The following is a 25,111-nucleotide window of genomic DNA, read 5'->3' as shown; positions in this document are numbered from 1 at the left end:
GTTCTTTCTTCTCCTATCTTTGGTTTAACCGGCAAAAAATGAACAAAACTTAATTGATTCATTATGGATAAAAAATACTAAGTAAAATTTCACGATTTAATTGAGTTAAATTAATTAAAATAATCCTTTTTAATTCAGATAAACATTATTAACCAATTTTCCATGTATTAAACTAATAAAGCCAAGAAAAAATATTTTGTCAAAATTACCCTTATATGTAAAATTGGTTTAAGACAATGAATATTCATTAATCAGCCCCTTACTTTGGCGTGTTCAAAATTTGGAAAAGATTTTTTGGCAGGTACTAAAGATTTAGACCAAATCTCAAGTCGCAACATTTCCATGAAAGTGCCTTAGTCTGAACGTCGAATTTCACAGAAACATAAAATTGTCAAAATAAATATAAATTTATCTATTTAAACTCAAAATCATGCGTCAAGTCACGTGGAGAAGTGAGTATTTAGAAAGTCTTTTTTTCCTTTAAAAAAAAAATGAAAGAGAGAAAAAAATTGGAAAAGAGGAAGACGTATCATTCTTGTGTACTATATAAAAAACTAACAAAAATATTGTTGATATAGTTATACCGATCATTAAGTTGAATGACGTAAAAACTCTAATGTTACATATATTTTTTTTGCTCTATATTCATTAGTTTTTCGTTTTAAATTCTCACATATTTATAATAAACTTACTCAAGTTTGCCAAAAACTTTAATGAATGCTACTAAAATTTATCTTATATAAGACTTTAAATTATGTATATTTGTTGATGACGAAAAATATATCAATAATTTAGAATTAGAGAGAAGACATATACATATCTCACTCTTTTATAATGGCTTACAGATAATGACATATAAAACGTTGGATAATTTATCTTCAAATAGTTTAGAGACTCCAAATTATTTGAATATAATATAGCTCTAAATTAATTTTAGACTTTTTATATATAAATATATAAATATTTTATTATGTGATTATATATTATTTTATTATTAATTTAAAATAATTTAATTATATAATAATATATTTGAGTGTGTAAATATTTAGGTATACACTTTCAAAATGGCGTTTGAAAAAAAAAGAGGAAGAGGTGGTGTAAATAATGCAACTCTAAAGCACATTTAAATATTTTTATTTTTTAATTTAAAAAAAACTATTTCCGAGGCATTATTTGGTTAGCGTTCTCCGTTAGGTTAGAAGGGAAAATCAGATCAAATCAAGCAAACACCATGTATAAAACGTTGACGGTTTGTTGCCATAAGTCCAACCCTATAACCGCCACCAAACGGCCAAACCTGATACGACTTGCGCGCTCACCATTTTACAAAATAATAATAATGATAAAAAAAAACATTTTCAGTGAATGAATAAATTATCTTTACTGCACTGCACTGCACTGAACTGCGAGATTTGGCTGTTTTGTACTTCTGCATTTTGATCTCTCATTCTCACTATGTGGCGCTCTGTTTGGCGATCGATCGATCGCTTCTCTCTCCAGCACTTCAAGTAACTTTACTAAATTTCTTTGAATTTTTCATGATTTATACTCTATTCTCTTAATTTCTAAGCAGTTGGTGATGTGCGATATGCTGTTTTAGTTTTGATAATTCGTGTATTTGGAATCATTTTGGGGCTTTAGTAGGTTTTGATTGTTGAATTTCAATTTTTTGACCATTGTTCTTTCTATTTTGAGTCACTAACTGTCTTTTCAATTTTTTTATTTTATTTTTTAAAATTTAAATGTTACTGAAACAGAATTGATCACTTTAGTTAAACAATTGAAGTGGAGAAACAGATTTTATATGATAGAATAAATTTGGGGAAGTTGATTTGCTTCTTACCTGTAATGTGTGTTTTCGGAGAAAGGAGTCATTCTTTGGTTTAGGGAGAAAGTAAGAGTAAAATGGAGGATAAATTTGCTGTGTTTACCATCATTATTGTAGTTAATTTTTTTCCTTGATGAATTTTTTGATTGTTGCTTCTAGTTTTGTAATTGTCATTAGCGTCATTGTGGTTATTGTCTTTGTCTTTATCATCATTGTAATTTATTTTCTGGATATAGATATGTGATCAATGAACTGCGACAGATCAAAGCTGTGGACTGGCATAACCGGGTAATTTTAGCTTTCATGTTATGTAAGAAAATGGTTTATACACTAACATCTTTTTATTATCTTATTTATTTGTATTTTCCTCCAGGAAGTCGTCATTGATCTACTACAATCCATAGTGGAGATTGTTACATATGGTGATCGGCAAGATCCAATGATTTTCGAGTATGTGTAGCTTTTGATACTACTTGTGTGGTTGTGCTTCTCACTAAAGCAATGATGTCATCGGAGTTATGTTTTGATCTGAGCAGATGTTTTATGGAATATCAAGTTCTGGCAGAGTTTGTCCGTGTTTTAAAGATCAGTAGAAATTCAAGAATTGAGGCACCATTGCTTCAATACTTGAGTATAATGATACAAAACATGGGTAGTGAACATGCAATATGTAAGATTCAAGTTCCTTTAATGTTTATGGTAAATTTCTTGAATATGTAGAGTCTTTTTATCACCCTATATATTGGCTTGTGGATGTGCACTTGGCTTTTGGAGGGAGGTTGTAGAAGCAATGATTGTTTTGAAACACAAATTCCACCATACAGTGAGAGATGGCTAAAAGTTTTTTCTTCTTGTCCTTCACTTTGATCCTTTACCTGTTACTCCTATTTCTTGTATAATACTGGTGATGCATGTGCCTATTGTATCATGCAGACTATTGTTTAAGTAATGACTACATCAACAACATCATAGAACATACGTATGAATTTGAGGCAGGAGACCTGGCTCCATATTACATGTCCTTCTTAAGGTTTTGATATTTTCTCTCTCTTCATAAATTTATATAGGATAGCAGTTTGATTTTCATCCTTGCTCAAGATTAGATACTTGCAATTTGTTTCTTTCTTACTGTGGCCATTTTGGTTTGAGTATTATGTAGGGAAATAAATTTTCTGACCAATTCGTGCTGCGTTTCGTGTCTTCCTTTTCTTTTACTCATCCTTCTCTTTTATTTGTTTTGTAAATCAGAGCAGTGAGCAACAAAATTAACAGGGACACCCTCTGTCTTCTTGTTAAGGTTGATAGTGTAAGTTAAAGTTCATCTTTATGAGATATTCTGTAAACATTTTAATACGCCATTCAGTTTTTGGTATAATTATGTTATAAAGTAGTTAGGAATGTGGTTTGTCTTGATGTGGTGATCAAAGTTAGGTCAAGGCATTTGAATTGTTAGTTCTATGTAATATTCCTCGATCCCCTTATCTTTTTAATAATATAAGAAATCAGATGACATTTTTTGGTATGCTGATCAATTTGATTTGTTGGAAGCATGAAATAAGTAATTTTTACACATCCTTTCTTGGGTAAAGCTCAGGGATCCCCTTTAGGTTTGCCAAAACATCATGGACCCACCACATGCTTTAAAAAAAGATGGGTAAATTTCAGAAACGTGTGCTCTCCATGATGTTTAAAAACAACAGGGGTTCCTGGGGATTAATTTTCTTTTGTTCAAGCATTTGGTAGGTGAACCCATTTTTTTATGCTAGAGAGGGAGGCCACTGGTTTTCAACTTGTCCCCTGAGGTGCGGTGGTGCAGCTTTAGACATAGGATTTCCTTGTGACAAATTGTGAAGTTAATCTCTGTGGAACTACAATGGAGGACTTAAACTGGTTTATATAACCTAATTAGCTGCTGAGTATTTTTTGGTTTGGAAAAAGGCTGAATATGATGAGTGATGATGAAATTGTGATATGAGGCTGTTTATTTTCTAGTTCTGTAGATACAACTTTCACTGGGGAACCTGTGCCTTTTAAATATACATTTTAACATTTGATAGTTTTGTCCCTAAGTTAGATGGACATATCATTTTAGGATCTCTGTGTCAAAGCCATTTAGCAAATGGTTATTTCTCTCCCTTTCCTTCAATTCATTTCCAATTATTGTTAACAGAATAGATTGATCTCAGTTATAAGTTTGTGCATGTGACAGTGGATCTTGCTTTTCCCTTGAGTATGACTCTGTGTTACCAGTTCTTCTCATTATATTGATTTGACCATAGAAACAGTTATATTTTTTTAATCATGTCTATCACTGATTACAGGATGCTGTAACTTCATTTCCATTGTATACTGAGGCTCTTAAATTTGCCCAACACGGGGAAAAAATGATTCAGACGGCTGTACGTGCATTAACACTTAACATATTTAATGGTATAGAATTGTTATATTTTTATGCTCTCCCAAGAGAAGAGATACATTAAAATTAGGATATAAGATATATTTTTGGTATTTTGCAACAGTATCCTTTTGGTTATGCAGTTAGCGATGACATGGTCTATCAGTTTGTGACAACTCCTCCAGCCTCAAAATACTTTTCAGATTTGGTTCATAGCTTAAGAAAGAAATGCATTCATCTTGATGGCCTTGTCAAAGCTGCACAGTAAGCTGCTATCAATTGTTACTGAACTTTATTTCATGACAAATATTAACTTTGCTTGTTGGATGCATAAATAACTATTGAAGGAAAACTACTTTGATGCAGGGAAACATATACTGATCAAAAGAAAAGAGATATACTTCTGGAAAGTGATAAAATTGTTGATGATATGTATTACTTTAAGGATATTCTTTCTATTAGTGAGTCTCATTTGAGTAAAGCCGTCACCAAGGATCTTCTCAACATACTTGTCTTTCCTCTATTGCTCCCCTCATTGCAACTGAGGCAGAGTAATGTGAGATATTTACTCAGCTTTTTTCCTTGTTTTAATGTTTTGATTGAATAATTAATAATGTATAGGATTGGGTATATTATTTGAGATGATGGTGGCATTACTATCTAAATGTAGCTTGGCTGAAGAATTTAGGATTGAGTATGGTGTTTTTGGCCAATTTTCTAATAATCAAATTGGGCCTTGACCTAGTCAAAGGCCTAGTTTGAGTTTTTCCTGATCCGACCACTTGGAATGACTGTCAAGCTAGGGAACCAACATGCTTTAAATATATATATATATATATATATATATATATATATATATATATATATATATATGTATAACATTTTACAAATGAAATTAGTGGTTCTATAGTGCTATCGTTGTATTAGCAAATGTTAAGACTTTGTCCCAACATTTGCAAAAAATATTGCAAAATGCATGCTGACATCACCATGACATATGCTGGCTTTGTCATGACGTCATACTAACGTCAACGTGGTATGTGTTGACATTAGCATGATTGTGAATTGGGGTAAAACTGGGAATTGGCACGGTTTACCTGGTTGAACTGCTGTTCTTAGCCATTAAACCGCTCAATCGAACCAAATTGGCCTTAGTCCCGGTCAAACCAGTACTATCGGCTAGTCCATTTATGTTTTCATAACCATTTGTTGGAATACATTTTATTAATAAGAGCTTCCATGCTTGCATAAATGATTGCTGATCAAAATAAACATTGTTTAATTTATGATTTGGATAAATGCCATGGATGCCAAGCCAATATGAAACTCTTGACTATGAATATCTTTCTTTTGTTGAAAACAGTATGTTACTAATCTGCAGTAGTGCACAGAAGGTTGAATATATAGATATTTACCTTGTTTGGATGTGGTTCTACTAGATTCTCTCATGGAGTTTCCAATGGATTTATCTGTAAAAGTTTGGGATGTTTTCTTGGGGTTCTCATTAAGTCTCCAAAAACTTAACTATTACCAAGAAAGAAACAAAAATTAGCCTACTATAATAAATCCAAAATCATTTCTCGTTGGAAGTATTTTGTCATTTATCAGAACTTATTGTTTGATTACTTTTTCAGGAATTTCATGTATCTGCAGCTACTTCTCTGTATATAGTTTCCCAGCTTCTTCAAGTTGTTGGTGGAAAGAACATGATTAACTCTGTAGCTGCTTTGCTTTTGTATCCTTATATGGCCTTACGTATCAGAGATGCTATTGAAGGAGATACAATTGATGGTACTGATGCATGTTCTTTTTACAACCTTTTGCATGAGTTGGAAATTGCGAAATTTTTTTCTCTCAAGTCTAAAGGAGAAGAAGACATGAATGGAAACCATCTATCTGCACATGAGGAAGCAATTACATCATCTAATTCTGATTCAGATAGAATCACCATGGATGGTGATACATGTGTAGAAAGGTTAGTTTGTGTTTTTGTATTGATGTTTGGGTTGTTCTTGTATTGATTGTAAAATTTATACTAAAGATTGACAGCTCAATGACTTTGAGATGTCTAATCCTATAAAATGTGTCCAAGATATGGTGGTGGCATGTGTATCTAGTAACTGGAGGTTCAGATCTTAACAATCTATTGCCAGTGCATGAAAAGTTAACTCTAAAATATGCTTGAATGATGTTTTATTTATTCTGCCCACTATCACCTGTGCTTTGTGTTGTCCAATGTTCATTTTCTCTTGTGCTAATCGAGAATTTAGTTATTACCTAAAAAAGAGGAAGAATAAGCAGTTATTTGAGCATTGATTGGCCTGGATTTGATATCTGAGTCAAATAGCAAATTAGAATGTGTCTGATATCCAGCTATAATAATTTGGAGGCAGATAATTATTTTCTTTTACTGTGTTATTTGAAAGTATGTGAATTTATTTCTACTGTACTTATGTTCAATTTCTTATCAGGTGCAGGAAAGGAATTCTGGCATATATTAACTCAGAAAATCACATTCTATTATTTGCATCCGTATTTTTATTGCTTATTTTAGCTGAAAATAAAGGTATTTTATGATAAATAGCATCCAAATGTATATAATGTGATTTTTGCATATACGTATATGTTTTTCTTACTTTATATAGTCATTTCTTTTTTGCGCTCTTTCCTTCTCTCTCTCAATCTCTCTGTCTTTTTTGGATTAGATCTTGATAGTTTGATGTCTTCAGCGATTGGATTAAGCGAAATGCAAGATACAATGGTAAATAATCATTTCACAAGCTCAATTAATTGTTTGATATTTGCTAGGCATATTCATGTAATAAAGGTTTCTTAACAAATTGAGGTGGAAGCAAAAGAATCTTTCATTCACGGGAATTATAAATCTAAACAAACTGTAACAATCAAGGTCCAAGACTCTTGAAACATAGAGGTAAAAAGCGCGAGATGGATGATGTAGAGGTGTTGATCCTACATTACCTTTATATTTAGAATTCTTTCTCAAATAATATGAAGGCTTTTGGATGATTCTAAAAACAAAATTGTTTGGGTTGTATTGAGAGTGACAATAGTATATAATATGGGAGTGAGTGACTCAACTTGGTATTTAAGCTCCCTTGTGGTGTGGGCTAGAGAATAGAATAAGCCGGGCAGATTTAACATGAGGGCTTTCGGCGTATTCTCTTTTCAAGTTGTCTGAAGCTTTTTGGGTGATTCTTATAGAAAAAACAACGTAGTTTAGGCCCAAAGTAGACAATATTAGGATTGTGAATTTACAAACTTGTGATGATTTCAGTATTATACTTAGCAAATGATTCCAGTGACCTGTTATTTAAGTGCATGAATTACCATTCTACATTTTTTTAATAATTGATACATTTTCCACAGAAACTTGGTACTTGTACATGAACTTAGTCAAGGTTCTTGAAATTGCCATGTGAAGGATTAGTAGTACCATATTGGTCATTTTAACATTTTTTCCATGTGATACGATTTTTGTCTACAAAGATGTTTATAGTCTATACTATGGTTAGACTTTAAAGCTTAATTAACCGGTGTTTAGATCACTTTGTATGTTTTATCTTTTAGATGACATTTGAACCTGTTATCTTTAATTATGTGCCTGCAGTTTTGGTTTTTGAGTTTCTTTGTAGTATATATACCTTTTGGTTATGTTCCTGCAGCCTTTTCTTTTTCGTATATTGCATAAATTAGTTTCAGAATTTTTTAAGATTTCAGTCTGTCAAATCTTGCAAACATGTGATATTTTATGTGTATTCTAATTTTATTTGTAGCTTTGTAGATATGATAGTTTTCTTTTTTTTTTTTAATTATGGAACAATTTTTAATGTACTTTTTGATACATTCTTTCTCAGAGATATGATATATCAGCTTCAGAAGTGGGAAAAAACAATATCCTCAGAAGACTTATGCCTCAGGTATGGGCTTTATCTGACAATTGGTGTTGTTTATTTTTAAAATGCATCTTTATATGTCAAGTGTAAATCTGTCACCAGGATATGTTAATCTGACAATAACTTTATTAACTGGAGCTTTCACATCCTGATTCTTTAGAGCTGACAATGTCATGAACACTCATCATCTTTTTATTGTTAACAGGTTTTAAATGCATTATTGAAGGTTTTAGCCAGCCAACCACCATTCTGTGCTCTAATACAATGGCATGCTGGGTGGATCTTGCGGAAGCTTCTTCTTTTTCAAGGAAACATACTCAATGATCACCATCTCCAGCTTTTCGATGTGAGGTTCAAATGAAATTGCATGTACTGAAGTTAATATAAATGTATTTTCTATTGACTTAATGCTGTAAACATAGTTACATCTTGTTTTGTCAAAATTAATATCTTCGGTTTACATGCATATTGTCACTGTGGGATATTTACCAGATGATGTTTAGTGCTAAGTCTCATACCAACTAGTGTTGGAGTCTGGTTTCAGTGGTGAGGCCAGACCTGTATGGGTAATGACCTTTCTTTACTTGATCTCTTATCTGAAACAATAGAATGCCTCCTTGGTTTTCTTAGTGTCTTCTTGCTGCGAACACTGGCCATTACACCAAGTTGCTTCAGAGTTTGTAACAGTTTTTAGCTAGAATTAATAAATGTGTTGAAAAACAATGTTTATAAAATATCTCATAAAATGTTGAACAGAAGTTGAAGTGTTAAGCACTAGTTTGCTCCAGTCAATCATGCATTCTTGTGGACTGCCATATATTCTACTACTTTTCTTCTGCAGTGATTGAGAAGAAACCTCACGAAATATATAAATCAAATTTCTTCAGTTTATAAATGTATAATTGAAATTTGTTTTTGGTTTGGGATTTTCTGTATTCAAAGTATCATGAGTCAGAGGGCTTTTTATTAGCCAAATTCAGGTGTATTGTATATGCCTCTTTGTTTGAATAAATATGAAATTTTCCTTTCATGTTGCAAAAAATTGAGCTGTGGAAATCAGTACAGAACTGATTATGCTTTGTCGTTCAGTTCTAAATAGTATATGAACACTTCCACTTGCCTTGCAATAAATCTTCCTTCTGATTAAACAATTATTACCTGTCAATCTTAAGTTATACATTTTCTAGTTCCTGTTGACAGACTTCATATCTGCGGTCATGTGAACGTCTTCAGAAAGAACTTGATGGATGCTGGTTTGATCAAATCCTTGAAACTTTGAAGGATGAATGGGCAAACTGTAAATCAGGTATGAGTTAGAGAATCTTGACTTTGGAGGGGAAGCAAAAATATAGAACTCTATAGCGGTGATCTTAAGTGAAGAGAATAAAATGATGAATTGATGGGAGGGAAAATATTTCTTACTAGATATTTCTATTTCAGACACTTAAATCTAATTGAATGCTGTGTACAGCTCTTCAGGAAGCATTGCAATCTAAAGATCCTTTGTTCCTGCTTGAGCTTGCTGTCTGCCAACAAACAATTGATGGTATTGGCCATTTTAGTGTTGATTTATGGTTCCTATTTTCAAAATTGGATTAACTTTCTTTCTTCATGACTAATACACACTGCAGGCAGTAGAACTTCTTCCATATTTTCTTGGGAAACAATGGTTGATGCAGTGAAGGTTTTTATCGTTCACAATTACAGCTTTTTTTAACTAAAATAATCTTTTGTCTCTAACTCGGTGCGATACATGTGTTGAAAATACTTAATAAACACGAATCCAATGGCAAATACAGATAAAATTTTTATAATTTATTAAAATATTGATTAGTTATTAAATACGATGTCTTTTTGTTAGCTTGACTCTGATACCTGTTGTAAGTAAATCAGACACTCAAAAGCTTAAGTTGTTGGGAAGAGCTCAACAAAAATATTCATGTTCTATTTTTTTCTACATGTATTGCAGAGAGAGGAACTGAGAAACAATGATCAAGTTAAAATAACGCTCTAAAGCAGCTACTTTTCATCACATTTCATATGAAGCCTTTTCCTCTCATTATTTATGACAATCTATTTACACAGCTATACAAAATTAATGGATAAAGACTCTGTTGTGCTGTGCATCCCATGCTTTCTTTGGTCTACACATTACATCTATCAATCTTGTACATCTTTTCCTTAAATCAGTTTTTACTTTTTCTGTGAATGTATCATTACATATTGCAAGCATTTATTTGCAGTTGCTATTTATGCTAAAAAAAAAGAAAACACTACCATTTATACTGCAACAATTTGCTGCTAAGTAGATCTCATTGTCCTCTTTCTTATAGGTTTTCACTTTTCATGTTCAACTGAAGACATTTATTGTCAAAGGAAATTTACCCGAGAACCCCTTTCTAGATTTAATGAGTGGTCCTGCCACAGATTCTGAAATATCCCAATCCTTAGATCTTTCATCTGCAAGCTTTGGGTCAGAGGTTTTTTTAGGTTGGGTATCAGTGCACTACATCTTTCATTTTGACTGTTCAAAATGTTTTCCAGGGTCATGCAATATTCATTTGCACTTTGTCAATCTTTTGTACTATTTGCAGGATCTGGATTTCCATGCAGAATTGCTTTCTCCAATGCTGGGGTCAGGGATATCTACCTGATACCTGTGGCTAGAGGAATATCTGGCAAACTGATTCTTGCAGAGAAGCATCCCTTTCGAAGTCAACGAGGTGTTGTAATTGCTATTGCTCCACTGGCTGGTTTGAGTGTAAGTTCTGATATTGGTAAATCTGTTAGTCAAAATGTGTTTGTGACTACTGATGTCAACTTTTTAGAGATGCATAGTATCAGTCTAATCACAAAATGAAGTTGCTTTCTGATGCCCATGGTAGTCAGTAGGATTGGATTCGGGCGGAGTTGGCTTGAGCTTGATTGTCAGCTCGGTTTAATCTAGCCGGGCCATGGTTTTGAAAATTTTCGAGCTGGTGCCAATTTTTTAATTATAAAAAATTATTTTTAATTTTTTTAATTTATATTTTCTAATAAAAGAAAACATGTATAAAAGCTTATTTGCTACGAGAAATAAAATAAGGAAGCTTATTTATAATGCATGGAGTGAGTAGTTCATATTACCCTAACCTATGTGAGACAATAGATTTGGGTTGAGTATGTATTTTTAGTGGGTGGAGTGAGTAGCTGAATATGTGCCTTTCCAATGTAGGACTTTTGCAGATCTCTATTATAAACTCAAAAGTCCCATAAGGGAAAGGTATGTTCAACTACCTACTCAATTTGTGGTTTAATCTTGTCAATGTCAGTTCCTGTATTGGCTCATTTGCAAGCATTTAGGCTCTTGGGTGGCCAAAAGGTAAGAGGCACCTCAAGGTACCTTGCATGGTTTAGAGAGAACTAAAAGTTTTTGGTTTTGCTAGATGCATTGAAGGGGGAAGTGGGAAAATTTTGTCAGACAATTAGCTACTCAATTTGTTTAAGAGGGAAGCATCTAGGCCAATGAAATTATATTAAATTACTCAAACTTTTTGGTTGGTTACAATATAGTTTCAAAAAACCTTGTCAAATAATGTTATTTGTTTAGCATTGGATTGTGAAGCATCCTCTAAATTCATGAAGACAAGACCTGATCATAGGTGTCTGGTATAAGCCCAACATCAAGGGACTTATGAAGCTAAGAGGAAAGTTCAGATAAATAATTTATAAGACTAGAAGGGGTAGGACATATGGGTTCCTTGAAAACATTCATGTTCTGCACCATTTACTTTGAATCAAGACTTCTACTACCACTTTGTATGGTCTGGATTTGGTCAATTTCTGATTTCGCAAATGTTATTGGCCTATTGTTTGGCCCTCTAGACGTTGTAGGATTTTCGGCCATATCAACTTGCATGATATTCATAGTTTTGTGTTTTTTTTTTTTTTTTGCATATTATTTATGTTACATCGCAATGCCTTGTATGAACTAGCTACATCTAAACAGATAACCATAGAATAGGATAAAACTAAAATATTTTAAGAAACTTTCTAAATAAGAGCTAGCTCAATCCTATCAACAGCCTGATTTGATAATGTTTACACTCCCCTTCAAAGTGGTGAATAAATCTCCAACATTCCCAACTTGGAAGTGTTGCTCAAACACTTTTCTAGGTACTCCCTTTGTAAGGATATGATATATCTGTTGACTTGTAGGAAAGTAGATATTCACAAATCTTCTTTTCTAGTTTCTCCTTGATGAAGTGTCCATCTATTTCAACTTGTTTAGTCCGATCATGATGCACATGATTATGTGCAATGCTACTGGTTGTTTTATTATCACAATAATGCTTTATAGGCTCCTCACTCGCAGCTTTTAGCTCAGTTAGAAGTCTTCTAAACTTCACAGATTCTCTGTGTTGCAGCTCTAAATTCAGCCTAGAAAGTGCTTCTAGCCACAACAACTTGTTTTTTACTAATCTAGGTAAGTAAATTACCATACACAAACATATAGTAGCTTGAAGTAGATCTCTACCACTCACAGACCCTGCCAAATCCGCATTAGTGAATACTTAATTCTAATGTCAAGATTCTTTCCAAAAAACACACCTTGACCAAGAGTCATCTTAAGGTACCTTAATATTCTAATATTCGAAACAGAACCTCCGAGTGCATTTCCTAGGGATTGTGCATGTGTTGACTTACAACACTCACAACAAAAGCTACGTTCTGTCTTTTATAGGATAGATAATTTGACAAGAAGTCTTTGATACCTAACCTAACTCTCTGCATGGATGCATTCCTATCAATACTATCAAACCTTAAATTATGCTCAATAGGTGTATCACTAGGTTTACACTGTAACATTCCATCACCTATAGAAGATCCAGAATGTTTTTTTTTTTTTTAAATATATAAATACCCTTCTTGTTGCTGGCCCACTTCCATTCCTCAGAAAGACCTTAAATGTCCTAGGTTTATCATTTTGAAATCATTCACAAGCACTTATTTCACCAACACTATTTCACCGAGATCATCTCCCATAAAAATAATATTGTCTGCATGGACTATTAGGATAGTAATCTTACCCTCATTATGTTTGAAGAAGAGGGTGTGATTAGTTTGACCTTCAACAAGCCATAGCTCTTAATGGTCTTAGTAAAATTCTTTAACCAAGCTGAGAAGATTGCTTTAACCCAGATAAGTACTTAGTCTATTTACTTGATTGATTGTATTCACTGCAAAACCAGGAGGTAGATCGAATACTTCCACTGATCAATCACGGTTTAGGAAGACGTTTTTTTATACCCAATTGCTGTATAGACCAATCTAAGTTTGCTGCAAGAGAGATTAACACCCTGATTGTATTCAACTTAGCCATTATAGCAAACTGTCTCCTCATTGTATACACCATAGGTTTTTGTGAAATTCTTAGCTACTAGACGTGTCTTACCATTAAATAGATCCATTAGCTTTATACTTTACTGACCAGTTCTCATGTTCCGTATTTCTCCAAAGCCCTCATATCTTCTTGCTCAACCTCCTTCCAGTTGTAATCACTGAATACCTCCTATACTAAGGTACCACTAGTTTTTAATGGTATTCATAACAAAACACGGAAACATGGTGACAATTTGTCATAGGATACATAGACACAAGATGTAATGTACAAAATCTGATCCCTTTTTCTAATGGCAATTGAGAGATAACTACTGTCATCACTCACTGGTTTTTCATTATATAGAATAGTATCTAGTGATAGTGTAGGTTAAGATGATTGTGAAGACTGTATAAATTCTACTCCTCATTCAGAGGACCGGAAATGAGAGTTATTGAGTTGTTTATCACTGTTAGCATTAGACCTTCTAGAATAAATTTTAAGCTCATGTTGATTTAAATTGTCAACCTTCCTCCTGTGTTTAGACCCTTATACAATTCAAATATGGTGGAATTTATTTCAAAAGAAGAAATATAATTATGTGGATTTGGTATACTTGGGATGAATGACAGAGACGTAGATATATCCAAAAAAAAATTCTCTTTTACACCTAAATTTTCCCATTGAAGAGGAGTCTTGGTAAAATAGAATTGTGACTCCAAAAAGGTCACATCATTAGATGCAAAATTCTTCTTAGTAAGAAGGCAAAAACACTTAGCAAGTACGAGAATATCTCTCAAATACACACTTGGGATCCAAATTCTTCTATTAGGAGGTGAAAGATGCACAGAAACAATGCAACCAAATTTTTTAATAGGAAGACAATTAAAAAACTTGTAATCAAGATTGCAATGTGTAAGAACAGTAACTAGAGTCCTAAAATTTAGCATTCAAGTTGGTAACAAATTGATCAAATAAGTGGCTGTTAGGACAACCTTTCCCCAAAGATAGTGCGACATATTCATAGTTAACATTAGAGCCCCAGACATCTCTAGTAGATGTCTATGCTTTTGTTTATATATTTTGCTTTGTTTTGGAGTTTCCACACTAAAACTTTGGTGAATAGTGCGATAATTTTGTGGATGGGTACCTAAAACAGTTGAGAAATACAATTTTTCATCTTATTTAGGAAATCGTACATTGTTACTAATTTAATAGGAAAGTCAATCAAATTAGTTCCTAGTTTCCACAATGAGTTTCTAGTTTCCAGTTTATATTTATATTAGTAATTGTATATAAACTAGGATTATTCCTAAAGAATAATGAGATTAATTTACCCTTCATGGTATAAGAGCCATAGGTTCATTGCTCTGGGACTGGACATTTTTTTCTCTTGATCTTAAACCTATACCCTTCCTAATATCACTCTTAAAAGCACAAAACCATGCGAACACAAACTTGACTAGCAGCATATAAAAAACAACAACGACAACTACATTCGTTGGAGGAGATGTCTTAATTCAAAGCACTGAGTTGTAAAACATCTAGACATCGTATAGTTTGAATAGAAAGAACTATTTGAAATGGTCTTAATTGGTTCACACATTTGTAAGGTGAATAGGCAAAGTGAGTCATACACTTGGAATTGGACCTAAAAAAAGGGATTCAAAATTTTTAGCTCAGGATGAAAAAGGCTCTATGGTGATGTTTTGGCTATGGAATTTGATGGTGTTAGAGATAAGTGATACTATTTTGTTCCTGAGTACTACCAAAGAGATTTGGGAGGCCATCAAAATTATATATCTAAAAGTTTGTGATATTGCCCAGATTTACCAAATAGGGAACTCGTTCAATTGCTGAGTAGTTTGATCTCTTGCAGACATTATGACATGAGATGAATTATTATAAGTGAATTCAAATGAAGTGTAGTGATGATGCATCCCTCCTCAAAAGGTTTGTTGAATAGGACAAAATCTATGATTTTCTTGTTGGTTAGGATTCCAAATTAAGATGTACTTCGAGTACAAATTCTTAAGAAATCAAGTTTCCCTTTTTAAATGAAATCATTGCCATTGTTCGTGCTAAAGAAGGTAAGCAGGGAGTAATGCTTAAGTCACCTATTGTGTAAAGCTTAACCTTGGCATCTAAGGTATCAGATGCAAAAATTTTTGGTTTAGATCGATATTCTGATGAATCCAAGAAGCAATTTAACCCATTGAAGCTAGACAATAAAGACACTTTATGGTGCAAGTATTGTAAAAAGGTTTGTCACATGATAGACAAGTGTTGAAAACTTTATGGTAAATCTCTTAACAATGGACAATCAAAGGGGAAGGGACAAACAAACATGACAAATACTTATCAAACGACTAAAAATGGTCCTTAAGCATATTCAAGAATAGTTGAATTCAATAGAGAAGAGATTGAAAAATTGAGAAGTTTGTTGGAGTCATTTGAGAAACCACTCAAAACAAGTAGTTGTATTATGATCTTAACAGGTATTTCTTTATTTTCTCATGCACTTAATGCTTTGGATATAACCCACCCAAATGCATGGCTAGTTGACTCAAGAGCTGCAGACTATATGACCTGTTTTTTCATTCTTCTACAATATGATCCAAACAATTAAATTTTGCAATTAAAAAATTTCGTTTGAATAATGCAAAAGATTTCTTCAATCAGTCTTTAGCTTTTTATTTTAAAAAAAGGTATAATTCATGAGTCGTAATGTGTCAATACACCCTAACGAAATGAAGCTGCTGAAAGAAAAAAACATACATTTTCTAGCCATTACAAAAGCAACTTTGTTTCAGAATAATGTTCTAAAACAATATTAGGGGGCATTAGTTTTGACAGCTAACCATCTTATGTACAAATTACCCTCGAAAAGCCTTTATTCTTAAAGTCAAATTCAACTTCTTACAAAATTCTTTCCTACCTTTAGGATCTTCAATGGTTTAGTCCCTAAAATCTTTGGTTGTGTGTCCTTTATATATGTCCATACTCAAACTAGATCCATCTTTGTTGGTTACTCTTATAGTAAAAAAAGTTAAAAGTGTTGTCACCTTCAGAAAAATTACTTCTATGTTTCTATCAATGTAATGTTTGTTGAAAATGAACATTTTTTAACTAGTCCTCTTTATGGGGACATATTACTTTTGGAAGAGAAGGACAATTCATGTTCCTTTCTTCAATCTCTTCGATTTCAATCTCTACTCTCTTTGTGCCTCATACTGTTACTTTACCTCATTATGAATCTCCTACTCTACTTAAGTCCAAGTTTCTTAATGTTCCAATTTTCTCAAAGTCAATTTCTCATATTTAGTCATAAGAGTTGATAAAGAAAAAACAATCAGATATGAATTGTCCACTACAAGTGTATTCAAGGAGAAAGGCACCAACTACTCAACCTGAGTAGGTTCAATCGCTTGAATTTGGTTTTAATTCCAAAACTGTTGAGGTAAACACTACTCCCAAATCTATTGAAATTGAAAATCCCTATCCAAATGATTTAGATGTTCCTATTTCCATTCGATTAGGTATTAGAACATGCACCAAACATCTTTTGCACTTGTTCCTGATCTACAAACACTTATCCCCTAACCATAAAGCTTTCCTCACCAACCTAGACACAATTCTCATACCTAAGACTTTCTCTGAGTCACTAGGTGATAGGAATTGGAAAATTGCCATGAATATAAAGATGGAGGCCTTAGAGAAAAACAGGACATGAGAGTTGGTGAAGTTGCTGAGTGGAAAAAACCTTTAGGGTGCAATTGGGTGTTCACTGTAAAGCATATTATATAATTTTTCTGTTTTCTTTTACTAGTTGGAGAGTTTAGTTTTACTGTTTAATAAAAAATTGGCCAATGTTAGGGAATTGGTTTGGAATGAGTGACTGATTTCCAACAATGTCAAATTTGTACCAAATTTTAAAACTAGCTTAGGAACATGTACAACTCGATATCCAAACTGGTTATTCAATTACCCGTTTTTTCGGTTTGGATATTAGGTCAGCTCAAGTATTGAGTGATTCTGAATAGCCCTATTAGAATCACATAAAACTTGCTAGTTTTGGCTTTTAGATTCCAGGGCTTTTCCTTCAGATCTGAATGCTCAAAGTAGTATTGACCCTCTCTTTCTCTTTCATTGCAAAACAGCCTCCGTGAAAGTATAGATCTTGAAATTCACAAGAACAATCAGAAAACTTAGCTACACAGTTCAATTTTTCAGTGAGTTTGTTGATAAACAGCCGAATAGGCAAATTAGGAACATGCAAAACAGAGGTCAATATAATTATATTAATAGTTGGATTGTTTCCTTTCCAACCATATTATATAGAGACCCATTAATTATCTTAATCTTTAAGACTTTATAACTTGAACTATAGGAGACACACATGCCAGACCCTTTTGTGAACTATCAACTTCTACAAGAGGACATGAACTAGTCTGATTAAAAATGTTAAAATGATCCAACTACCATTGTGTAAATGGGACAGGGCTTATACTTGTTTGTTCTTCTGTATCAACATGAAACCTTTCAGTTATTCTTCTGGGGTCGACCATGAAGTTTCCAACATCTAGCTTTATTATGGTTCGACCAGTGACAATAATAACACCAACTTCTCTTTTCTCTTCCTTCTTTTCTTAAAGTTCTTTGCTCATTGTTATGTTGTCTTTTTGAGCCTTTGGATCCCAGGGCAGATGATGTTGCTTCCTGAATTGTGCTTGAACCACCACTGCCCTGGACAACCATCATGACTCTTCTTCTGTTCCTCTCTTCTTACCTTAGCAAATACCTCTCGAATAGAAGAAAAAGGCTCCTATCCTAAAACTCTTCCTTTAACTTCATCAAACTCTTGATTTTAACCCTGCAACTCTTTTTCTTTTTCAAGCATTTTTGTGTATTTTATAATGTCCTGTGAACAAGTCCACTTTGTCTCACATAGAATAAATCTAATTCCTAGCAAATCTTAGTTGAAGAGTTGTAGTAGCGATTTACATATACTGGACCTTGCTTCATCTCCCTGAGCTTTGATCTAAATAGTTGTACTAAATTACCTAGATCAAAATATGTTTCTTTAGTAATATCCTAAATGTCTTTGGCTGTAGGGGAAAGCAGATAAACTTGGCTGATCTCCTCCACCAGAGTTAATTAGCTAGGCCATAACCATTCTGTTTCAACCTCACATTCTCATACCTCTGATCATCCTTTCAGGGACTTTGCAGTATTGGTAAGATAACCCATCTTTCCTCTTCCTTCAGCAATAAGCTTCATGGATTGAGACCATGGGTTATAATTCTTCTCATTTTGCATATGGATCGATATCTGAATGGTGTGTGTGACTATCACCAATGCTTTGCACATTTAGGAAGGATTGGATCTTCGATTGATCAGATGAAGATCCAAAATGTGTAGGATTGGATGGTGGAGAAAGATCTGATGGGACTGCTCTTCCTGTCATCATTTTTTTCGCCATTTTTCTTATGGGCCAGAAAAATGATAAAATAGCAAAAGATTACATATAGATAGAATTTCTAATCCTTAATCAATTAGGAAATTCTAATAAAGGAAATATAATATTCCAATTATAATTAGGATAAATCAAATTAGGAGTCAAATCTCTAAAATTAGGAAATCCTAACATTAGGATTTAGTTCCCTAAAATTAAGGAATCCTAACAAAAAACTTGGTTCTAATACCATGAAAAAACTTGTATTCTCTTTTTCCGTGTTTTTTTAATACATTATTTATGTTACATTGCATGGTCTTATGTAGACAAGCAAGGACAAGTGAATAGTACAATAGAATAGGATAAACCTACAACAGTTTAAAACTTCATAGATAATAGTTAGCTTGATCCTATCAACAATCCGACCAGATAATATCTATTGAAATAACATTAGAATATGATTGATCTGAGTTGCTACTGCAGAGCTCTAAATTACCAAATTATATGAAGGAGATTATTCATTAGAGATTTCGTTGAACTCCCTCTTGATACATGAGAGTCTGTGTTGAGTTCCCTTTTGATACAAAGGTAAAAAATGAACCCTATTATACTAGTGCTTAGGAAACTCAAGATACAACTATTAATCTGTTGAATTAAAGTCTGTCACATTCATCACAAGAATTCTTAGAGATAAACTAGAATATGTAAAGTCTTTGTAGAAATCAAAAGACATTCACTAGTTAAATTGTAATGTTTTGAAATTAAATTCCAACACTTCTAATTAATTTCAAAATATTCGTTGATCCCCCTTAATTTTGAAAATATGCTTATAACTCCATTTGCAATTCTCATGTTGCACGAAATTTCTTCAATCTCCATCTCGTTCTTCCATTGTCTTTTATTTTCTTTTTCATAATTGATTTTCTAATTACCTGTAGAAGAATTTTATCTTTTTTAAGTTGAATTACTTTGCGGTAGTTGACGTTGATAATCTGGATCAACTTTATTTTCTGCATGGTAGCATTTTGAAATTAAGGAGTGTTGTGATTCCCCTCACATAATAGAATTCAGTTATTTAAGGAGTGTTGTGATTCCCCTCACATAATAGAATTCAGTTATTTAGAGCAGCAATCCAGTGATACAATCTGGGAACAAAGCGACTCATCAGAGAGATCCATAAACGGGACTGGCTCTGCAGTAGCAACTTAGGATAATCATATTTTAGAGTTGACTTTCTTAGCTCCAATATTCATTCAGATATCCACTAAAGATCCTTGGTTTTTTTTTTGACATTCAAGAGGAGTGCTACAGTAATTTTCAGCTATTATGTAGACATGTACAGGCCATTATGATTTCTTTTTTTTTTTTTTTTGGGTTATATGATTATTCACTTTTGTTCATAAAGTTGGTCTGTTATGGTCAAATGATACGCTGAAACTCATAGATGTGTAATATTTTCTTTTGTTTGATTTCAAATTGTATCATCACTGAATATAAAAAATTAAGCCGCTGAATATTTCAGGTGATATTCTTGGAAGTCTTATGGTTAGAGATATAGTCACTGTTGTAACATTTTCATTTTATTTTTCACTTGAAACAGCCAAAGATAGACGAGGACCATCCAATGTGGTTGCATCTTCGGATAAGAGAATTTGACCCAAGATCTAATGCAAGTAAAACTAGAGGTTTCAATGCTAAGAAGTCTGACACCGGAGTAGACGGGAGATGGACACTTGGTTTTACCAGTAACAAGGCTTGTGAGGCTACTCGCATGTTGATACTCGAAGAAACTCGTAAACAAAGATCCCATATTGAGAGCATACTTTCTCCTTTCCTACAAAATGATTATCTTGAAAATTTGTTCGATAATCAAGCTGGATGATGCTCTTCTCCTCTCCGGGCAGGGGTTATAGGTTAGTTTACTGACCACTATACTTTCAGTTCTTTCATTTCTATATTTCTTCCTGCTTTTAATTTTGTTACCAAACCATTTTGTACAATATATTAGGAAGAGATGTAAAATAATAAGTTTCTGTAATTAATCAACTAGTGCAAAGGCGTAACTCTGGGAGCAATGAATTTATTTTATTTGCTAAAGAAATAATATTCACATTCATATTAGAGTAATATTATATATACAAACTTATTTATACAATTTGATATGATAACATTTGATTGAATAATTTTGAAGTGATAAAAAATATTTTATATATATATATATACATATATATATAGAGTTGGTTAGTATTGAAAATTGTTAATTATATGGTTTTAAATCATAAAGGGGGTCAGTTTTTTCACCTGGCTTTTCAGATAGATATAGAGGTGTATATAATTTAGTTCAAATCATAAAATTGAACCAAACTATTTAAAAATTATAGTTTCATTTAGTTTGGTTGAATTTGTTAAATGGTCTAGTTTGAGTTAGAAATTTTTTAAAATGTTTTTTTTTTCAGTTTAGAGTGTGGTTTGGATAATTTTTAAATCGAACAAAACAGTAAATCATATTTTTTTTAAAATACGTATGTATAACTATATTAGAAAGAATTTTTTAATAAATAATTAGATGTATAATTTTTTAATATTTATTTTATTATTTTTAATATATTGTATTTAATTTCATATTTATTGTACATATTTATACTATGTTTTAAAAAAATAATAATTTAAGTTATTTTATTAAATAATATATATTTAGAAGTGGAATATTTTCATCAATTTAAATTGTATTTTTTAATTTAATTTGATTTGATTCAAAATTTAAAATAATTTATAATTTTTTAAACTATTTTTTAAATTTTCTTTAAAAATATTTTGAAACCGTAATGAATTGCGTTGTGCACACCTCTAGGTGCATTCAAAAGTAGTTATCTGACTAGACAATTCAATACTTTGAGCTTCTCTAATTAAGTGGACTGAAACGAAATTCAAAGGGAAAATAGAAAATAACACATACTTGACAAAACAGAATCTTAAAACAATGTGAATGCAGAAAACACGACTGATATACATCATCAATGAGATAACTAACCCCGAATAATTAATACTAATTATAAATAAAATAATCTAAACTTTTGAGAAAAGGAGTGTGCGGTACGTAATTCCATCATCTTTACATTAACAAAGCTGTCATGTCAAAATTAGACAAACTTTCTTTTCTTCTCTCTATATGTAAATCCTTTAAAGTCTGGATAAATAAATAAATAAATAGGTGATATTATTCTCTTTTTCTCACAAACAATGAATTTTGTTCGTCTTCTCAAGGTATTGCTTTCACCCACATGGCCACGTAGAAGGAAGATGCTTAGCTGAAGGTTAAAGGCAAAAAATGAGCGGCCCTTTTGAGTAGATAATGCCATTATTTTACTTTTCTATTATATATATAATATATTTAAACGGAGTGCTTTGCTTTAACAAAAAGAAGCTAATTTTGATTAATTTAAATTTTTATATAGTCAAGTGCCCTGATCAGTACAATGTGTTCCCATGGAAAAAAAAAAATTTAAGATTTGATAGTGAAAGAAGAGGAAAGATGATCTATTAACTTCCACTTTGGCACACATCTTTTAGTGATGTCCAAATCCTCACATTATAATTTAATTAATAATAATTATCACTTAACTTTTAAATCAGTTATATAATTAATGCTTTGATTAAATTAAACAAAGTTGTTAAAACCTTATAGTGATGAGGGGTTAGGGTGTGTTGTAAGTAAAGTGTAAATGTTTTTCTTTTCTCTCCTCCTCCCCTTCTTTCTCTTTGGGTGTTCAAACACTTCTTTTTTGGCAATTACAGGGAATGGGATTGCTTTATTTGTTCAAATTATTTGTATGTCTTTTTAGGCCAACAAAGAAAGATGGAAGCTTTTTGACTGAGAAAAAATATTGCCGATTGCTCTTATTCTCACGGTCACTCTTCAAGAAGAATAAACAGTTGAAGGTTTTGGATTATTTGTGATTTATAAGCCTGACTCTTTGGGTCCTATGTTTTCATTATTTATTCCACTGTTTTTTTTTTTTTTTGTTCTGCTTGTCACCTGCTAATCATACGAGTACATAGTATAAATGAGGAACTATATGTATCTATATGTATCAAGATATCAAATCACCTTTTTGTATTCCAAAATCATCATTTGATACCATAAATGTAATACTCTTGTCTAAGTACATGCTCTCAAAGGTAATATGGATTAGAAAAGACATGTTGACTTAAAATTTATACTTAAACTCATGCAATAGAAATAACTTTAACTCATAGTATAATATATCAATAAAACTATGTGCATAACTTTGTGTAAAAACAATGATATATCATCATGTGATTAGATGTTGATTTATCTTTAATTTAAACTACTCAATCACATAGTGATATATCATTGTTTATGCACATAATACTACTCAAATTTAAATGCGTGCAAAAAAGTGTCTATAAAATACTAAATAAACCTCTTGCATAAATCATAAATCAAATTGTCAGTAAGTTTGAATTACAATCCAAATCCTTAAATGAAATGTCCAGAACTTCATACTTGGTCTCAACTAAAAATCCAATACACAACCAGAAGAGAACAAAAAATGACATAAACCCCCCTCCTCATGCAAGCTTCTCTATCTAAACCACTGACTTCCTGCATACTTGCTACTCACCTCATATGCCAAGCAAAATCACAAACAAAGGAATGTATGAGTGCTACAACATTTAGTAAGTAGGTAATCTATTAGACACCATTAATATAATAACCTTAATTAGCATTCCTAAGCTTAATAGTATTCTTGTGTAACATGTGGTCTACCCTCGAGTGTTTTTTGGCATCCTAGGTGCCATCTGACTAATCTACGATATAGCTTATGCCTAACTCTATAAGCATTATCATCTTGGATGACTAGTCCTAAGTTCATGGTATCGATTAGATACCAAACTCCTAATCTTAGCTTCTTGGATGTCGTGTGAAAGTATATTGAATGACATCCTAGATATTTACTACTACTATTGAACATAACCTAATGTTAGTTAAACTTTGGGTTGACTGAGCGTTGATACCCTGGTTACACGAAGAATCTGATCGCAATTCCTCCTTTTCAATGCATACATAACTACAAAACTACTAACTAAAAATCATCTTTGGATGGCACCTAACACAGACACATATATGAAACATCTCATTGACCACGTGAGGAGTAAACTAGTGCAATTCTTCTTTACTATACACACCTAAATATAAATGAAATGTTAATGTATCTTGACATTGAGTACATGATGTATCTAACAACAATCTTATTGCTTTTACATGTCTAGTTCGATGTACATAATTTTTTTTCCACTTTTCCCAACTTATCTAAATTCAATGTGAATCTACTTCAGTAAGGGTCTATAACATATTTTACACAGTTGAACACTTTTTATTTGCTAAATTCCTAACTCTCCTTTGGAAATGTCTTTTCTTTTCTTATCCCCATTCCAACACATAATATAAAGGTAGAACTATTATTTTATTATTGTGTATGGCCTTGAATAACCATGCATGCCCATACATCTAAAAGGCTATATACGGGTGTACACTCTTTGGAGTCACGACTATGCATCATACTTTATGACTAATGATGTTTAACTTTGATTTAAGTCCATTAACCCTAAACTTAGCTCATGCACTCCACCTACTCATGGTTGATTGTTCTCTTATGTCATATACAAGCGTACACCCCATAATGCATGATTGTATATAACCTTATTATATAACACTAATGGGTGTACATCTATGTATGAGAGGGTCATCCTTTACCTAGGGTGTGTACAACTGTGCACCTCTGTATGTATGACCGTGCACCATCATTTGTCCTAAATTTTTAACATTTTTTTAGTGAACCAAACAAAGTCACTATTTCCATAAAAATTAAATCTCTAGTCCTTATATTTATGATTTTATCCCTATTAATTGTTCTATCAACATGCATCCATATTACATATCATATCAAGCATATCCTAGAAATTCATATGTCTAGCATGCTTCCTATGGTGGTTTACATTAGCACATGAAGGATATACTCTAATCCAATGTAATATCATCATAATAAAAAGCTAGCAATATTTGCAAATCACCCAAGCAATCAAACATAGTTAACCAATTGAAAATTAAAAACAACCACAATACTTACTTGACTTT

At 32.3% G+C, this 25,111-nt stretch overlaps 1 protein-coding gene across 11 annotated transcripts; it reads left to right on the top strand.

The window, feature by feature from the left end:
* The first annotated feature begins 1,262 nt into the window (after positions 1-1,262).
* LOC123207753 (protein TRANSPARENT TESTA 9-like) lies at positions 1,263-23,114 on the top strand. 11 transcript variants are annotated; one of them, XR_006500481.1, is made up of 22 exons: positions 1,276-1,508; positions 2,065-2,116; positions 2,202-2,278; positions 2,365-2,498; positions 2,762-2,858; positions 3,077-3,134; positions 4,150-4,258; positions 4,367-4,487; positions 4,590-4,779; positions 5,858-6,198; positions 6,695-6,789; positions 6,929-6,984; positions 8,099-8,161; positions 8,343-8,483; positions 9,338-9,443; positions 9,609-9,683; positions 9,769-9,821; positions 10,471-10,627; positions 10,732-10,898; positions 20,552-20,864; positions 22,216-22,265; positions 22,747-23,114. XR_006500481.1 is itself a non-coding variant. In XM_044625212.1 (21 exons), the coding sequence occupies exons 1-20, from the start codon at positions 1,456-1,458 to the stop codon at positions 11,373-11,375; spliced, it is 2,169 nt and encodes a 722-aa protein (XP_044481147.1). In that variant the 5' UTR covers positions 1,271-1,455; the 3' UTR covers positions 11,376-11,399; positions 20,552-20,687. The 11 variants fall into 11 exon arrangements, 6 of the variants coding, with proteins under 6 accessions (XP_044481147.1, XP_044481146.1, XP_044481145.1 ...); XR_006500482.1 differs by lacking the exons at positions 22,216-22,265; positions 22,747-23,114 and adding an exon at positions 18,611-18,732 and having other exon boundaries at positions 1,271-1,508; positions 20,552-20,687; XM_044625212.1 differs by lacking the exons at positions 22,216-22,265; positions 22,747-23,114 and adding an exon at positions 11,352-11,399 and having other exon boundaries at positions 1,271-1,508; positions 20,552-20,687.
* The last annotated feature ends 1,997 nt before the right edge of the window (positions 23,115-25,111 follow it).

This window comes from Mangifera indica, unplaced genomic scaffold (assembly GCF_011075055.1).
Source record: "Mangifera indica cultivar Alphonso unplaced genomic scaffold, CATAS_Mindica_2.1 Un_0100, whole genome shotgun sequence".
NCBI classification, from domain to species: domain Eukaryota; kingdom Viridiplantae; phylum Streptophyta; class Magnoliopsida; order Sapindales; family Anacardiaceae; genus Mangifera; species Mangifera indica.
This window is presented reverse-complemented; position numbering and strand designations above follow the sequence as displayed.

What these genes read in the sequence shown, in the direction of transcription:
- LOC123207753 (XM_044625210.1), top strand. Translation starts at nt 1,456, where the DNA reads ATGTGGCGCTCTGTTTGGCGATCGATCGATCGCTTCTCTCTCCAGCAC. An exon ending in CTGTGGACTGGCATAACCGG is followed by an intron (nt 2,117 to 2,201) that starts GTAATTTTAGCT and finishes ATTTTCCTCCAG; the next exon opens with GAAGTCGTCATTGATCTACT. An exon ending in GGGTAGTGAACATGCAATAT is followed by an intron (nt 2,499 to 2,761) that starts GTAAGATTCAAG and finishes TGTATCATGCAG; the next exon opens with ACTATTGTTTAAGTAATGAC.